This window comes from Calypte anna, chromosome 2, assembly GCF_003957555.1.
Source record: "Calypte anna isolate BGI_N300 chromosome 2, bCalAnn1_v1.p, whole genome shotgun sequence".
In the NCBI taxonomy this organism is placed as follows: Eukaryota; Metazoa; Chordata; class Aves; order Apodiformes; family Trochilidae; genus Calypte; species Calypte anna.
This window is the reverse complement of record NC_044245.1, coordinates 14,864,651-14,880,392: the sequence shown is the minus strand read 5'-3', so window position 1 is coordinate 14,880,392 and position 15,742 is coordinate 14,864,651. Positions and strand designations below refer to the sequence as shown.

The window sequence follows — 15,742 nt, the reverse complement described above, 5'->3', positions numbered from 1 at the left end:
GACATAAGCCATCTTTATATGAGAATACATGTATCCTCCACTGCGTGCCAAATTGCTTTATCTATGCACAAACAAAACCTTAATTGAAAGCATTAAATCATATGAAGACTAGACTTAGAAGACAAAGATTCTCAAGTAGTACAAGGGCACTGTTAATTAAAAAGTGTAAAAATGTACAGGGAAAAATATAATAGCCAGTAGAAAGACCCTAATTACTTGGGAAATGTGAGACTGGCTTCTGCAAGCAAGTTTTAAGTTTAGTTTGGGGGACAGCTATTTTTATGGGAAAGGCTGAAGAGCACTGGTTTCTTGAATAATGACATGCTATGATGGGAAGAATGAGAAGCAATTTGAGCACTATTAGCTACACTGTTCAAGAGTAATAAGGAACTTGCAAATGATGTCAGAGAAATGAGATAAAGAAGACTATTATACTATTGGAAAGCCATCATCTAGTATAGCTGTGGAGGATAAATGAAAATGGAAACCAGTCTGGAACATAATACAATATACTTATGGTATTTTGTGTTGGAGCTATTAGCAAGTGCACCACTATTGGCATCAGTGGAACTGTCTTCACTTGCTTCACAGCTCAATGTAGTCCTGTATCTATTTTATATCCTTACATTATATAGTCTATGTGCTATTGAAACACAACAGAAAACTTTTGAAATTAATCAGAACATAGGACTATATGGAGTACTGAAAATGTGCACCTGCTTTAACTGCTTCCCAGCTAAAATCCAAGCAAATGAACCTAAACTGTCTGTTGTAATTGCACGTAAAGAACTTTTGGATTTTAGCCTAGGTAAGAATATACAAATAGATAAAGTTTATAAAATTGTGACACTAAGTCTAAGGGCTTTTGTGGGAATGCAGAAAACCACTCAGCAACTAGAACATATGCCTGAGATGTTAATACATATTATGCCTCTGTCTCCAAAAGAGATTATGAAGATGGCCGTTAAACAGAAAAAGAAAAAAAGAGCTTTTATTTTAGAGCTACCTTTGCATATTTTTCCAGACTTAACTGAAGCTACTTAAATGGAGCGACAGCCTAGGATTTCTTCTAAGAAGGGTTTTTAGCATGAGGGATGTAAGCCACTCATTTTGCATCTGGCAAAGTGGAGTGATTGCTATGGAAATAGGCAGCGTAGCTTATTTCTGCATGGTGTTCAAGCTAAACCTTTTCTAAATTGCTGATCTGCTTCCCTTGTTACAGATGAATACATCAGAGGAAAGTCGTTAGAAAGTTGTCTGGCTTAATGACAAATTGGCACAAGATCCTACAACAATGCAAACTTTGGTTTTTAGCCCTGCACTTAGCAACTTGTCACACATCTTCACTACTATGAACTAAGATTCTGGAGAAGAAATGATAACTTATTTACAGTGATTTATGAATTAAGGGGACAAAAAAGAATGAAGCTGGATTTTCTACTGTATTGTAAACTACTTTGCAAGCATCTGAATTCCATTGATACAAAAAAGGAACTATTAATTTCTGTGGTGCCATAAATGTATGTTCTAGCTATTATCAGAAGTGAGTCTGCTGTTTTAATTGACTTCAGAGGGACTGTGTATGTGAATATGATGAGAAAAATTTTGGCTGTAAGAGAGCACTCCTAGAAGCTCAAGACAAAATAAGCATATGGGTGTGAATATATCTCTCTATTTTTCTCTAGGTTACCAACTTGCAGTTTAAGGAGTGTTGTAAAAAAAAAAAACAACCAACTATCACAATATTCTTTTCTGTCATGAAAAGCAGTGTGGCATGGCCCCAGTACAGGGCTGAGACGTGAGGGCAGTGCATGCCCTCCCTGCAGTGGGGTGCTCCAACCTCCCTCCCACTCCACAGCTCTGATGGACTCTGTGTTCATATGGGGGCACAGAGAGAGCAGCCCACAGTGCAAAGTGTAATGGAGCCCAAGATGCTGTGAGTGTAAGGAAGGGAGTAACCCAGACTCGCATTCAGTGTGAGGCTCGGTCCATCTGTATTTTGGGGAGGCATAGGGCATGTGGCCTCTGCAGCTTCACATTAGTGTGGAAGGCAGAAGATAACCTCCCAATTTCTCTTGTACAACAGCTGGTTACTGTGCTTCTGGGATGTGTACAGTTGCTTCTGGAAGAAATCACCATGTCAAATGGGTCTCTTTTCCACATATGGAGATATTTTCTCAATGGTCCTTTTGAGCCATCTAAATTCTTCATTTTATAGCATTACGTAAAATACTTGTAATGCTATTAACATGCAAGATGAGTCTAAATATGTACAGTCCTTTCCTGTTAAAATGAATTATGATATAACTCACACAATTCACAACCAGCTTTGTGGATCACAAAGCTTCATAGCGCCTTATGTGTGAGAAACAATCAGAAGTAATTTTTTGAGGTTATGTTTTTAAAAACCCTTACTATTGCCCATGAAAATCAATTTCCTCCATGGAAGTTTAGTGCTTGGGAAGGAGGTTACTCTCACATTTTTTGTGAACTCATAGAGAAAAGCAAATGACCTATGCTCCCCAAAAGTTGGCAGGTAACTTATTAAACTTCTGTCAAATCTCCTTCAGGAAGTTCATTAAAACTCTATTTGGAAATGGCCAGGTGCTTGCTTCCCACAGTGCAGGAGGGAAATCTGTCACTCTGTTTAAAAAATTGTTTGGTTACTTGGGATAAAGAAATAACCATTATACCAAGCTCTGTCGTTTTGTGATGGAAAACTGTGGCTTGGTGAGAAAAGAGCCAAGGTCAATGCAATGAAAAACCCACAGTGAACTCAGACCTGATTTCAGAAGTTGGTGGTGGATGGAGGCCAGGAGAACAAAGTCTTTTCTGTGGTTCACTTGAAAACACTTTCAGATTCTGGATAAAAACAACTGTCTAGCTTAGGAGAGTTTTTTTCTTGAAAACATAAATTAGGAAAGATTTTTATATGTTTTACGAGGATCACTAAGGCTGACAAAATTACCTTGTTTGACACTGGATACTGACCTAAATACTGCGGCCAAGTCAACTAACAGGAAAATAGTAGCACTAAGCCCTTTTCATTCTTTATTCTGCCAAACCACTGCCTCTTGCAATCAGGATTGATTACAAACACCCAATTAAGAGGCATTTGGAACATGATCTGAACACTAATCCTGTCTCTTTTTCTCTTTATACTGCATTATCAGCCTTAAGATGGGCATTAGCGCTTTAATTAGTAGATTTACTTCAGGAACTTCTACATAAACTAAGAAATCTATACTATATGCATGAATGTGTGTATGTATACACAGTATTAAAGAAGTACATGTAACATATATACCTACATAGCTAGTTCTGTGTGATACAGAAATCTAGACATATAATTAAGAGTGCATGTACATCCAATTTTCAAACATAATTTCTTTCTTTGGAAATACTACAAAAGAAAATAATTGAATTTGGTTTTACATCAGCTGTATAAAAATCTCAACATCATAATTATCAAGTTATGATCCAATGTTATAGATTGCAATAAACTGTAATTAAGAAGCTAATTTTCAGCAACATACACATTTTGATTTCAATTACATTAGCACAGGAGAGGGGAGGGGAGTGGAGCAGGGTAGGATGGACAGAAAACATATTGAGTGTTTCATGAGGCTAATGCCAACGGATCTGGGTGTCAATTTAGAAAGGACTAAGTCCTCTGTTGTGACTTTGTCTATCTCTGTCCAGAGAAAAGATGAGGGATTAGGCTAATGGGAATCCATATTTGACCCTCAGATTTTCTTCTGTCGGAAGGGTGTCACAGACACAGCCTGTGTCACAGGCAACACAGAATCCTCCACTTTACTGTCACTTTACTGTCTGGATTAATAGAAACACCTGTATATGATTGCGATTATAATTTTAATATCCTACTCTATAGACACCCAGGTCAAGACTACTGTGCCAGGAAAGCACCCACACACATAGACTGAAAAACCAGGCTCTGCATCCAACACCTCAGCCCTAAATGCAGGCCAGTACAGACTCTCTAGCTATGACCAGGCAGTTTGGTCATGTTTTCCCTAATGCCTTTTCCTGAGAAAACTCAAATAAAAACCACTACTGTAAAGAAAGCTATTGTTAGACATTTTGACAATAGAGACTTTCACAAGAGTTAACTGCTTAGATAAACAATGAAAGAATCAGTTTATTACACTGTGTAATCAGAAAAACAATATAATTTTCGACTTCTTTCAACTCTTAATCCCTAAAGCATAATAAAATACCAGCATTATCTTTAGACACTTGCATTTGACATTTGTACACAAATACTGAATAGCAAAGAGCGTGTACTTGTATGTACTTTCATGATCCAGAACCTTTAAGTTAAGAAAATCTAATATTTTTGTGTGTGTATGTGTGGTAACATGCTCTATGTCTACTGTGTTTTTCTTCCCTGATTCTGAGCAGGCTCTAGGCTGACTCCTTTCCTAGACCTGGCTTAGTGTATCTTTCTAGAGGGTATCAAACAGCAGTGGTCACCAGCAGGGCTGTCTGGAGTCTTGCAGCACACTCCCCATGAGACAACTTTTCATGTGCTTTATATAAAGTAGAGAAATGTCCTCAAACTGCATCCAGAAACATAAGATATCACAAGTCCCCTGAATCCACTGCAATGACTCACTCCTAACTATGCAAAAAATACTTGTTTCTTGGTTTGGGGACAGAATGAAGGATGGCCCACTTCATCCCTTTAGCACTCCCAAATAATCTCTCAGTTACACTAAACAGCTCTTGAGGGACAGATTTTTGAGAGACAAAGGGGTGGAGAAGCTGCCCCTTTGGCCTATATACACCCTTCCCAGAGCACTGGGCCCCATATCCTGCTCATGGCTGTGTCGAGGTGTGTGGGCTGGGTGATTTAATTAAGTAAAATCAGATCAAATAAGGGAGCATGGCTGGTCCTTCACCAGCCCTCAGCGGTGTGGAGTGGGCATTCCCACCTCTCTTGGGTACCACGCCCTGAGGCAAATCTCTCAAAGCCTGTTGCTGATTCCCAGAGCAGCAGGGCCAGACCATATTTCTGCTGGAAAGCTCAGAGGCTCAGTCTTCTTCAGACTTCCCTGATCAACTAAGGGCAGGAGACAGTTCTGTGGAAGCAGAGGGCAAAATTCCCATTGTTTTCAATGACAAGGGGGCTGCACTGTGCCCAGACCCTCCGTCACTTCTGAGATGTCCTTGGTGCAGTTCGTGGGAGTAGTTCAGGGCTAGGATGGCTGGAGTCAGGCTCCAGCTGCACCTCTGGGCCATCAGAAGGCAACTATTGTATGTGCAGCCATTCACAGGACCCTGGCTGGACAGGCAGCCCAGCAATGTCCTTTACAGGCAGTCCTCTGGATGGGCAGCTAGGACATGTGCACTCTTACTGCCATTGGCTCAACCCAAAGGGCTCAAACTGCTCCTGCACATGAGAAAGAAGAGGCACAAAGGCTGCACAAAGCAGACCTCACTGCATGGAAGAATACGAACCAGGATTTAGACAAAAGCAAATGAAAGCTTAAACCTTGCAGAAACTAAAGAAAGGCTGAGCCATGGATTGCCTTGCTCCTGTTTATTCTACCAGCCTCAGTTTGTTATACCTACAGATTTATAGCATAAATCCATTGACATTATTTAGAAAGAAAATGGATGGATGATTTTCTGACATCATTAAGGTCTATAGGAGTTCTATGGGGTTACAGTTTCACTCTGTAGGTCTGGATAGCTAATCTTCCTTACTCAAGAATCTGGAGGAGCTGTTTTCTCCTATATAAACAAACATAGGTATTTTTTGCTCTTTATTCTGTAACTGACTGCAATTTCTATACAGCTCTAATCTCATCAGTGCAACTAATCCCTGGCAAATGCAATATAAAGAGTAATTATCTATGACATCTCCCCTTCTACAACTTGAATGTTTCCAAAATGGGCAATTTTTCCATTCCAAGTGATTTGACATCATTATGTAAACACTCTATAATTGTCAAGCAAGGATGATATTTACTCTCTACGTCTATAAATGATGGCCAATAAAACAATTGTGCTGTGTGGTATATCTATGAAAACCTTGTAAAACAATACAGTCAAGTCTGGCAACAAAGTCAATAATTTGTCAGTAAGGAAACCACTATTGGGCTTTCTCTACCCAACCCTCCACCTTTCTTAAGCCCTTTTCTACTGAAGCCTCACATTCATTTTCTTAATGTTTTTAACCTAGTGTCTGTGAAATTTTTATTGCTCCCTAGATAATGACATCTGATCTGAATGTAACCACACACCTCTTTGCTCAGCAACATTTGTCACAAACCATTATAAATTATCATGCTGATAGTGTGCATTGCTGGGAAACCGGAAAAGTTCCATACATTCAAAGTACTGTATCAGTGACATTCTTGTTTATCATTGAGGTATAAAGTTTTACTAGATTCAAGATGGCTACATTTACACAGTAGGATACTTCAGCAACACGAGACTTGTACAGCTTGAGCTAAGTGCTGAAAAGCATTTACCACATGCAACAAACACTGGAGCATTTTAACTAATATGTAGCCATATGTTTTGTCTCTTCTGTTCATTTTAACCGTGTTCCTGACTCCAAAAATTCATGGCTATTACTGGGTCTTGCTTGAGAAAAGACAAAATGACAAACAGAAAATACTTTTCTCTTAAAGCACAACCATAATTTCTGTTTCTTGGCCTCCTGAGGAGGAGGCATAACAGTCTTTAAAGTTAAAAGTTGAAAAGAGACTGTGTATTTTTTCATTATGTATATCCTTGATAACAATCTGTGGTTAACATGATTGTATACTTCCCGTCGAGACCCAGTATTCCTATTACACTGGTGCAGTAGTTCTGGCTAGAAGATTTTTTATTAGATGAACCTAGCTTGTGTGAACATATTTTTAATTATTTGCGTGTCTTTATTCTTCAAAACTGTGAAAGTTGAGTCCTTTGGAATGCCTCCAGAGAAACAGGAATTTTCACCATGTTTGCTTTAAATTTAAAACAACTTAAAGGGTTCTGATCATCAGAAAATAATACATATATGAATATTATTAGGATTCATTTGAGAAATACTTATTCATTAAAGGATAGCATAATAAGGAGGTAAATCAAGGGCATATTAAAAAAATTAATTCCAAACACAAATACAAAGAAACTAACTGGGAACAGCTTCAGTACAGCTAATGTTTAAATATGCTGCTTTTGATTCTCCTCTGAGAATCAACCTTTCACCAGTTTTACATTTCAATACAACTAGCCCTCTATATAGAGTAATATTTTAAAAAGTTAGATAAGGTCTCTTGATTTTATTTCTGGTATTACAGAACAAGAAAGTAACCTGTCCAAAGTCACATTGTTTCCCTCCCTAGGCTCAAGGGGTTCTTGTTATCAAAGTTGTTTTCAACGCTAACTAAGGTCTAAGATGCAATGAACAGCATTATAAAGAGGAGTTTGGGAGCTAGGCCAGCAAGCTAATCTTCTCTTCTAGTCTACTCTAATTGTATGGGGCATTTTTTGTTCCCAGACACGAATTCCCCTATCTCTCATTTTCTATCTGCATTTCATATTTAAGTGCTTATTAATTTCCAGTGCTAAACCTTTCAATAAACTAGAGTGTAACCTAAATTGCACATTTCTACATACCAGACCGAGTTGCAAATAAACTAAGTATATTAAGAAATCAAAATGTACTTAGTGGCAAAACTAAAAAATATTGTGATATGTTTTATTGCATTAATCATCCATTGGACTCAATATTTTGTACAAAGAATGTGAATTTTGTAAGCAGACACTGAAATTTCAAACCACAGTGACTGTTGACAAATTCCTGTTGCTGAAATAATTTTCTATTATTCTGGTCCCAAGTTTTTGGCACAAATACAATTCCTCTCAAGTTAAAAAGAGCAATTTTAAATGTAAGTGAAGTAGCAGCTGAGTAATTTAGCATAGCCTAGAAGATTAGCATTTCAACATAGACCAAATAACGGTAAAGTCATAACCATTGCAGGCTGCAAAGACAATGTAAACAACCCTGCTTAGAGACTTTCTTCCATCCACTACCATCTCATTACTGCACCGAACCCCCTTTCAGGGAAATAAATAATGCAGGGAGGGAGAGTGGACAATGAATATTGAGAAGGGAGCAAGGGAGTGAGGGAGGGAGTAAATCCCTTCCCTGGACCCAGTTCAGCTCAGTCTTGCACTGTTTAGCACAACATGATGGCACAAAGATCACTTGTTCTTCAAATAATTGTATGCTTACAACACACTACTCCTGTCAAAGACCATGTTGGTTTTACAGCACTGGAAAAACATGTATTCTAGCAGGAACAAAAAAGATTTGACACTGAAATATCCTTGATTTAATTTACTAATTTCTATCCAAGAGACAAAGAGAGTCAAACATTTCAAAGCATTAGCACTGTCCCACAGACTGAAATAAAAACTTGTATTGAGAAGACACAGGGAAGTGAATTGTTGCCTGAGTACAACAAATTAAAAATTAAAGAATGGGAAGTCAGCATGTGAACATATGGTGTGAATATGAGCTGCAGCTCCAACACCACAGTAAAAACTCATTTTAATGAAGAGTCAGTTTAGTTTTATGAGCACAGGGTTTTCCTGCATTATCACTCAACTACAGTACTGAAATGCTGATGTATAAGAGATTATAAAAAACAGCACAAAAGCAATGAAGCACCACACTGCATTATGGAAGAACTTAATTATAAGGAAAAACAATAATTGTGATCTAAGTAAACAATTTATGAAATAATAGGAATAAAGACCTGCATGGTAGAAATTGAATGCTTAGTACAGTTGTTCTGCCTCTCTGAGTCCAACACTTTAAACTCATGGTCTGTTACAACTGCTGTTGATGACACTGAACATCACTGTATGGGGCCAAGACCTGTAAAATCCTAAATCTTGAATCATGAAATGCCAAACACCAGTGGCTATTGAGTTTAATCTTTCTGACAGGCAGAGGAAACCTTGAGTGGTAGCATTAATGTATAATGACTGTCTCTTGCAGTTGTCAGAAGGGCAGGAAAAAACACAAGATATTCAGGAAATTTTTAAAAAATGAATCACTAAAATATTTTCTTCATGAAACAAACAGGCTGAATTTAGAGGCATGCTGAGGAGGGGAATGATTTGACCAGGTCTTACATCATGCAAGCTATGTGGTTTCCAGACTTGGGAAAAAGTGGAGAACAGCTTCTGGGAGGCTCTGACTTCCCTTCTCACTCTTGGAAATAGGTGATCACAGGGAATGCCAGCACAGGGGAGAAAAGGGAGCCTCAGCTATCCCCTTCCTCTGCCCAAGACACTGTTGTATTACAGGAGGAATGGAAGGAAGAGCTACTGGATGTAAATCAGCAGTAAGGGGAGAAAGGGAAAAATACAGAGTATCAGTCCTGCAGCCCATTGCCCCTTAACGGAATGGGAATGGTGGTAATAAATGCCAGAATAACATTACATTAAGAGGATTTGGCAGCTTATAAATTGCCTGTTTCTGCCATAGGCTGTTTGTAGCTATGGGGACACAAAATGTAATGGAACCATTCTATTTTTTTTTAAACTCTACAGACTTATTCCAAAAAAGCAAGCAGGCCAACCAACATGCAATGCTGCCTCACCCTAATCACATGCCCACCACATGCCAGCATCACCATCATCCACTTGCCTGTCCTGTCAGGTGGTCAGAACTCAAATATACTTTATAAACGTCAAAAAGTCCCAAAGATCTTTTTAAAACACACACAGACACGCCCTCCCCCGCCCCGAAAAATGCTCAGCTCAGCGCTTCCTGCCTCTTGCCGCAGCAAGCACCGGCATCGGAACCTTGGCAGCGACGGGAACCGGCCCCGGGCGCGGCGGCGGGGCGGGTGAGGGCGCGGAGCCCCGCGGGGCGCAGCGCGGGGGGGGATAGGCGGGAATCGGCGGGAACCGGCGGGGAATCCGCGGCCGATCCGCTGCCGCGGGGCGTCGAGGCGCCGGCAGGTGGCGCCGTGGCGCTCCGTAGCGCGGCAGCAGCACTTACTTGCAGTCGCGGTCCTCCAGGTCGAAGTGGGGGTTGAAGTTGATCATGATCCTCTGGTAAGGTTCAGGAGCCTGGATCAGCCACTCGCATTTTTGGCTGGGGTGGTAGGACTGAGGGTAGCCAGGAGAGGTGAGGTACCCGGGGTTTACAATTTTGATCGTGTCGCCGCACTTATCTGCAGGGGAAGCAAAGAGATCGGCCCTCCTCAGTTTCCCCCGGCAGGCACCCGGGTTCAGCCCGCAGCAGCGATCCATCCGATCGCCGCGGGAGCGCTTGGGAGGAAGTGTTGCCGCCTTCTTCAAGTAAACTTTTGCTGCATCCTTATGCCTTTAACGTGGACAACTCAGTTACTATTTTCCAACGGAAAGGGACCTGCCTCTCCTTGCCCATCCTTAGCTCCTGCATCTGGACAAGCAGCAGGTAGCAGAAGATACTCTATTTATAAACTACCTTTTTTAAGAACTGCCCACTCTGAGCAAACAGTGCCCTTTAAAGTATTAAAACCTTGCATGCTCACAGCAGCGTTAATGTTGACTCAGAAGGGTGTCTAAGACTCACTTATTGCCAAATACACAATCTTCTTAAGTACAAAGTTTTAAGGAAAGCTGGGAGGAAAGCTAAAAGGATGCTATTTGACCCCCTGCCTAGCTATGAGAGAAGCCTGGTCTGTGTCACTGACCACTGGGCTTGGCTCAGTGGATTCAGGCTCATTTGCAGCAGACCATCTCTTTATTTTATCAGTCCATAAATCTAGGCAGGATGAAACTATCTGTACTTTTCAAACCCAGGATAGCAAAGAACAAAGTGGTTTTAGTGAAGCAGAAATCATCCAGTATTTATTCCTTCAAGGAAGTTTGTTCATGCTTGGAGACTGCATCAAAGTAATGGAGCAGAACAACATCCTTTCCTCCTCTCTCTATCCCTTCCTCCTTCCAACAAAAACAAAGATTTATTTCTAATAGCAAAATAGTTGCAAAAGTTTCCAGAACCACTAAGTGTGACTGTGAAATATGTTATGCTGCATCTTGCTCCACTGGCCAGCATTGTCAGGGTTGCATTTTAAGGTTTATAGGAAAAATCAAAGGGGAACAAGAAATCCAATCTACACAGTCAGTCACTTCACTATCCAGAGGAGGTTTGTGTTGCCACTTTTTTATTTCTGTGGATTTCTTTCTATAGATCTTCAGGGCATAAAAATTTTCTCTGCACATTGATTGTTTAATTTTGAGCAATAAAATTTGACAGTAAACTACAGACAGGAAGAATGTCCACATAAAAAGCAAGGCTATATATCACTACATCCCAATAATGGTATATACAGGCTGCAGTGCTGTATCTAAAACATTCTCTACGAAAGCAAAATGGCATTCCTTGCTCTCAGCATGAATTTATAAAAGTACAGGATTTTATTACAGAAAAAGCAGGTCAAATGGAAATGAATGAGGACATGCACATCAAAAATGCATAAAGCTGCACTCTTTATAGAAATTATTTGACATAAATTAGGAGAGAAGGGGATATTATGTACTCAGCTATATGGTCAAAACCCAGATATTGCTAAAAATGTTGTTGGGAAAGGCTATCTTATTATTTATTTCCGCTTTGCAAATCAGCTTGTTTTCCTCTGACCAGAACAAAAGACATTGCAGCTCAAAGCTCAAAAGCTGTCATTGGTGATCTTGCTAATCCACTCTCTGGGGCTCTCAGGGAATTTCACCTTTTCCTCACTGTATAAGCACACTCAGAAAGTGATCCTGTCTCATTAAGCCCACTCCAGCCCTGCAAACAACATGGCAGAGTCTGGCATCTGTTAAATGCCTGAAATAAAGCAGTGCTGCTTCTAGTCACTTGACAGAGTCACTTCAGAGGACGCTGAGGTGGACTCACTACCACCAGCGCTCCTTAATCTGCGACTTCTGGGAAAGTGACAGTGTAATAAGATAATGCGGTCTGCTAGACTCCCTGGCTCTGTGCAATCTCTCTCACACTTGATTAAGAAGAGCAGTTTCTAATGACTTTGGACCATTAGTTCTAAATAAGGTTAATGAATTAATTTAGCAGACACTAGTACTGCACATAGGTGAAGGTGGCGTTAGTAGGTCTGGTAGGCTACAGGAGAGGTTAATGGCCTTTTTGACTCCAGCAGGTCCACCACATTAACCACTCACGGTATAGGCTTCTGCCCAGCAACCCACCCTACTTCTTTTAATGGCAAGAAATGATCAACAGGAGTGCAGGGTGGCCTCCTCCCACCCCTCATAGGGGGCAGTCCTGGTTTATGTGGGAGCTAGGGAAGTGGCTGCCCATCCCTTTCACCTGGGCTGGGGGGTTGAGCAGAGTACACTTCTCAGAGCATCACCAACTCTAGCACCTTCACTCCTGAGCGTCAGTGCAAGAAGAGGCAGCTCATCCTCATTAAATTAAGCAGCCTCCTCAAAACATTCTAGGAAAGAGATTAACTTCCATCATAAAAAATGCGATCTTAATACTCTCTTCCACAACACTCCACTTGCGGTCCCTTATTAAAACAATATATATATAAGTGGAGGGTGCTCTCTTTTTCTAATTACTTTGATTGAAAACCCAGTCAGGCAAAAGTAAATATTTGATAATTAGTTAATAATAATTGCTCAGGGTTTGTTGGGAAAGGAAAGCTCACATGAGCTGTTTCATGTGCAAGGGCTAAACGTCAAGCAGTCCCACAATTAGGCAGTCTTTAAAAATGCATCATGCAGTGAAATATTCACAGTGCCCTGGCATTGTTCAGGGAAGAAGGAGCACGCTGCTTTAAGTAGTTGTGTTTTCAAGGGCTACCTGATACTATACTAGCTACATTAGTCATTTGTTAAGGGATTCCTCTCCTGAAAGGGAGTTGTGAACCTTCACAGAGGAAATCAGTCTCTCTCTTGGCACTGAGCAAGTTGCATGTAAACCGCAGACTTGGAAAATGAGTAGTCTAGAGAGCTTTCTGTTTGAAGACTACCTGTGTGTGCAGGTACACACACGGAGCTAGTAAAAGGTATGATAATCTGAAATTTTACACTTTGGAAATATAAACGGGGAATGGGGTAGGGAAGTGTGGGGAGATAAAGCCTTCCCTTTAAAGTGTTTATTGTCTTTCAGATATCGAAAACAAGACTCGTTTAATTGCCTATGGGAGGAAACATTATTAGGATAATTGGCTGTCCTGATCTAGTGAAAACGACCAGCCTGCTTTATAAAGCAACCTGAAAGAGCAGAAAGTAAAGTCGGAAGGCCATGCCAGGGTGGGCGATCTTTGGGAGAGGACCCTACCGCCTCCTCCTCCAGAGGGGGCAGAAAGTTCCTTACAACTGGGCTCAGGCTGGTCCCTGCCTCACCGCCCACCATGCCCCACTGTCTGTCCCCTACTCTGACAGCCCCACAGCCTCTGCCTATGCTGAGACCCGACGTACACCGTGACACTTACCGCTTCGCAGAGCCCTGGCGAGGGTGAAGGTGAGGGCTGCACAGTGCAGGAGAAGTCCCCAATCCATTTTCCCTTCCGACAGCAGGAAAAGGAGGGGAAAAAAAATGCCCTCCACGCACAACTCTTCCTAGGTCTTAAATCCTCCAGACGGAGTCAGGAGAGGAAAGCACAGTGCGCAAGGACAGTCCCGAGGGCAGAGAGAGGGAAGCTGGCTTCTTTCTGTGCCTCAAGTCGCTCGCATCCTGTCATTTAGCTCCGGCTCCCTCTCCCTTTCCCCACACTTGTTCCTTCTCCAGGCGCCGCTGTCCCTGCCATTCCCAGTGAGACTACAAAGCCAAACGAAAACGAGGGGGAAAAAAAAACCAAAACAAAAGAGAAAACAAACCAACAAACACACAAACAAGACAGACAAAAATCCTCGCGTCTGCTGTAACCTCGGGAGCGCTCTGCTGGGGCGAGCTCCGGGAGACGGGGCGGGGGTGCTCTGCGGAGAGGAGAGAAGGAAGAGAGCGGCCGTGAGCGGGGACAAGCCGGGCGCTGGAGTTTGCCAAACTGAGTGTCCCCCCGCCTGCCCCGCTCGCTCGCTGCGACGCGGCCACGGCTCCCGCGGGGCTGGCAGCCCCGGGGCGTCGATGCCCGTCGGTGCCCGGCCGGGGCAGTGATGCCCAGCGGTGCCCAGCGCCCCGCACTCACCTGCCCCGGCGGGAGGCGAGCGGGAGCGCTGCTGCCGCAGGGTCTCCCGGCCGGGCGGGGAAGTGGGAAGCGCCCAGGCGGCTCCTGCTAGCAGCCTGAGGAAGAGGAGCGCAACTCAGCGGCAATAAGAGAGGACGAGGAGCCGCCGTCTTCCAAGCCCCAGTCCCCTCCCCCTCCCCGCCCTCCTCCTCCTCCTTCTTCTCAGCCCCCCAAGACATTGGCAGCGCGGAAGAACCAACAAACAAACACGGCAAGCCCCAGCCCTGACACTCAACCGGGGCGGGGGCTGGCTCGGGGGGACGCGGAGGGGGAGACGAAAAGCGACCTCCCTCCTCACGGCAGGTAGAGCTGATGCAGGCGGAGGCACCCGCCTGCGCCCCCCGCCCCGCGCAGCCCTGCCCTACGCGGGCCCACCGCCCCGGCCCCACACGGAGACAAACGCACCCCTGCCCACTTCCCGGCTGGCTTCCTGCGCGGTGCCCCTCGGGCACCCGGCCCCGTTCCCTCCCGGGCCTCCCCCTCTGCTGCCTCCACGCTGCTTCCACCCTCCACCCCTCCAACCCCGCTCTTTTTGTTTAGTTGAAGTGTGCAGTCAAGCACTCGCCCCTGTACTTGTCCCTCGGACTCCATGCGTTCCCCCCAGTGGGACACCACTTTCCCCTGTGATCATAAGGGCTGCTGGCCATGCTGGTGGTGTGCTGAGATGGGGGACCACCCTGTGAGGGGGCCCTCAGGTGGCAGGCTCACCTGTACCCACCGCCCTTGTCCTCTTTTAATTTCTGCACCTTTGTTGGACCTTTCTGCACCCTCTCCCTCCGGGCCCTCTTGCCCAGTCTGGCTGTCATTTCTGCTTCTCTCAGCTTCTGTTGCTGCTTCTCCTCCCTTCGCACCCCCCCTCTGCCCCCCCCTCGTCTGTCTCTCATGAAGCCTCTTGAGGGGCTGAGGATCTGCTGGAGCCTCCTGGGACTGGCTCTGCTCCCCACAGAGACTATGCCGCGCGAAATCTCCACAGTGGACTGTATGTCTGTCTCTGACCAACCCCCCACCCCCAGTGGCACCAGGGGACAGGCACAAAGCAGTGACATAGTGGGGTCTGAATCCTGCTGCTTGGACTGCACGGTCTGGTGCTCAGCAGCTATGGGTCCCCTCCCTTCCCTGCTCTATTGCCCTGACTTAGGCTGTCCCTGCGTGAGGGGTTGTGATTACTTAGATGAATGTGAGTGCTTCTTTTATGTGAAGTGCTTTGAGCTCCCTCTGCTTGGAGGCAACCCAGTAGCTGGGGCAGGAGTAGAAGGATTGGTCTAAGGCTGAAAGCTGAAACACGGTGTTAAATGGCCCCCCAAAATGGGTCTGCTCTAGGAAAATGACCTGCTGCCAACAGTGGGTGTCAGCTACTGTCATGTCCCAGAGCAGTTTGAAAACAATTTGTTAGTTGTGCACAGCCAAGGCAAACTCTGTTAATGCTTCATCAGGAAAAAGGCCTGTTAGAGGACCTACTCCACAAGGACCCTTTCTGAAGAATGCAGAGGGAAAAAAGTTGGTCTTTGCTGGGGGCAGGG

The 15,742-nt window shown here is 43.7% G+C and overlaps 1 protein-coding gene across 3 annotated transcripts in view; it reads right to left on the bottom strand.

Moving 5' to 3' along the window:
- NRP1 (neuropilin 1) overlaps window positions 1-14,377 on the bottom strand; it is a 108,840-nt gene extending 94,463 nt beyond the window's left edge. For 2 of the 3 annotated variants that reach the window (XM_030445779.1, XM_030445780.1), the window contains exons 1-3: window positions 14,184-14,268; window positions 13,491-13,974; window positions 10,043-10,217 (exon numbers count right to left, since the gene is read on the bottom strand). In XM_030445779.1, coding sequence (XP_030301639.1) covers window positions 10,043-10,217; window positions 13,491-13,557 — 242 coding nt within the window. In that variant the 5' untranslated portion in view covers window positions 13,558-13,974; window positions 14,184-14,268. Of the gene's footprint in view, window positions 1-10,042; window positions 10,218-13,490; window positions 13,975-14,183 lie in introns of all 3 variants that reach the window. The other variant, XM_030445781.1, reaches the window with a different exon arrangement.
- Between the last annotated feature and the right edge of the window lie 1,365 nt (window positions 14,378-15,742).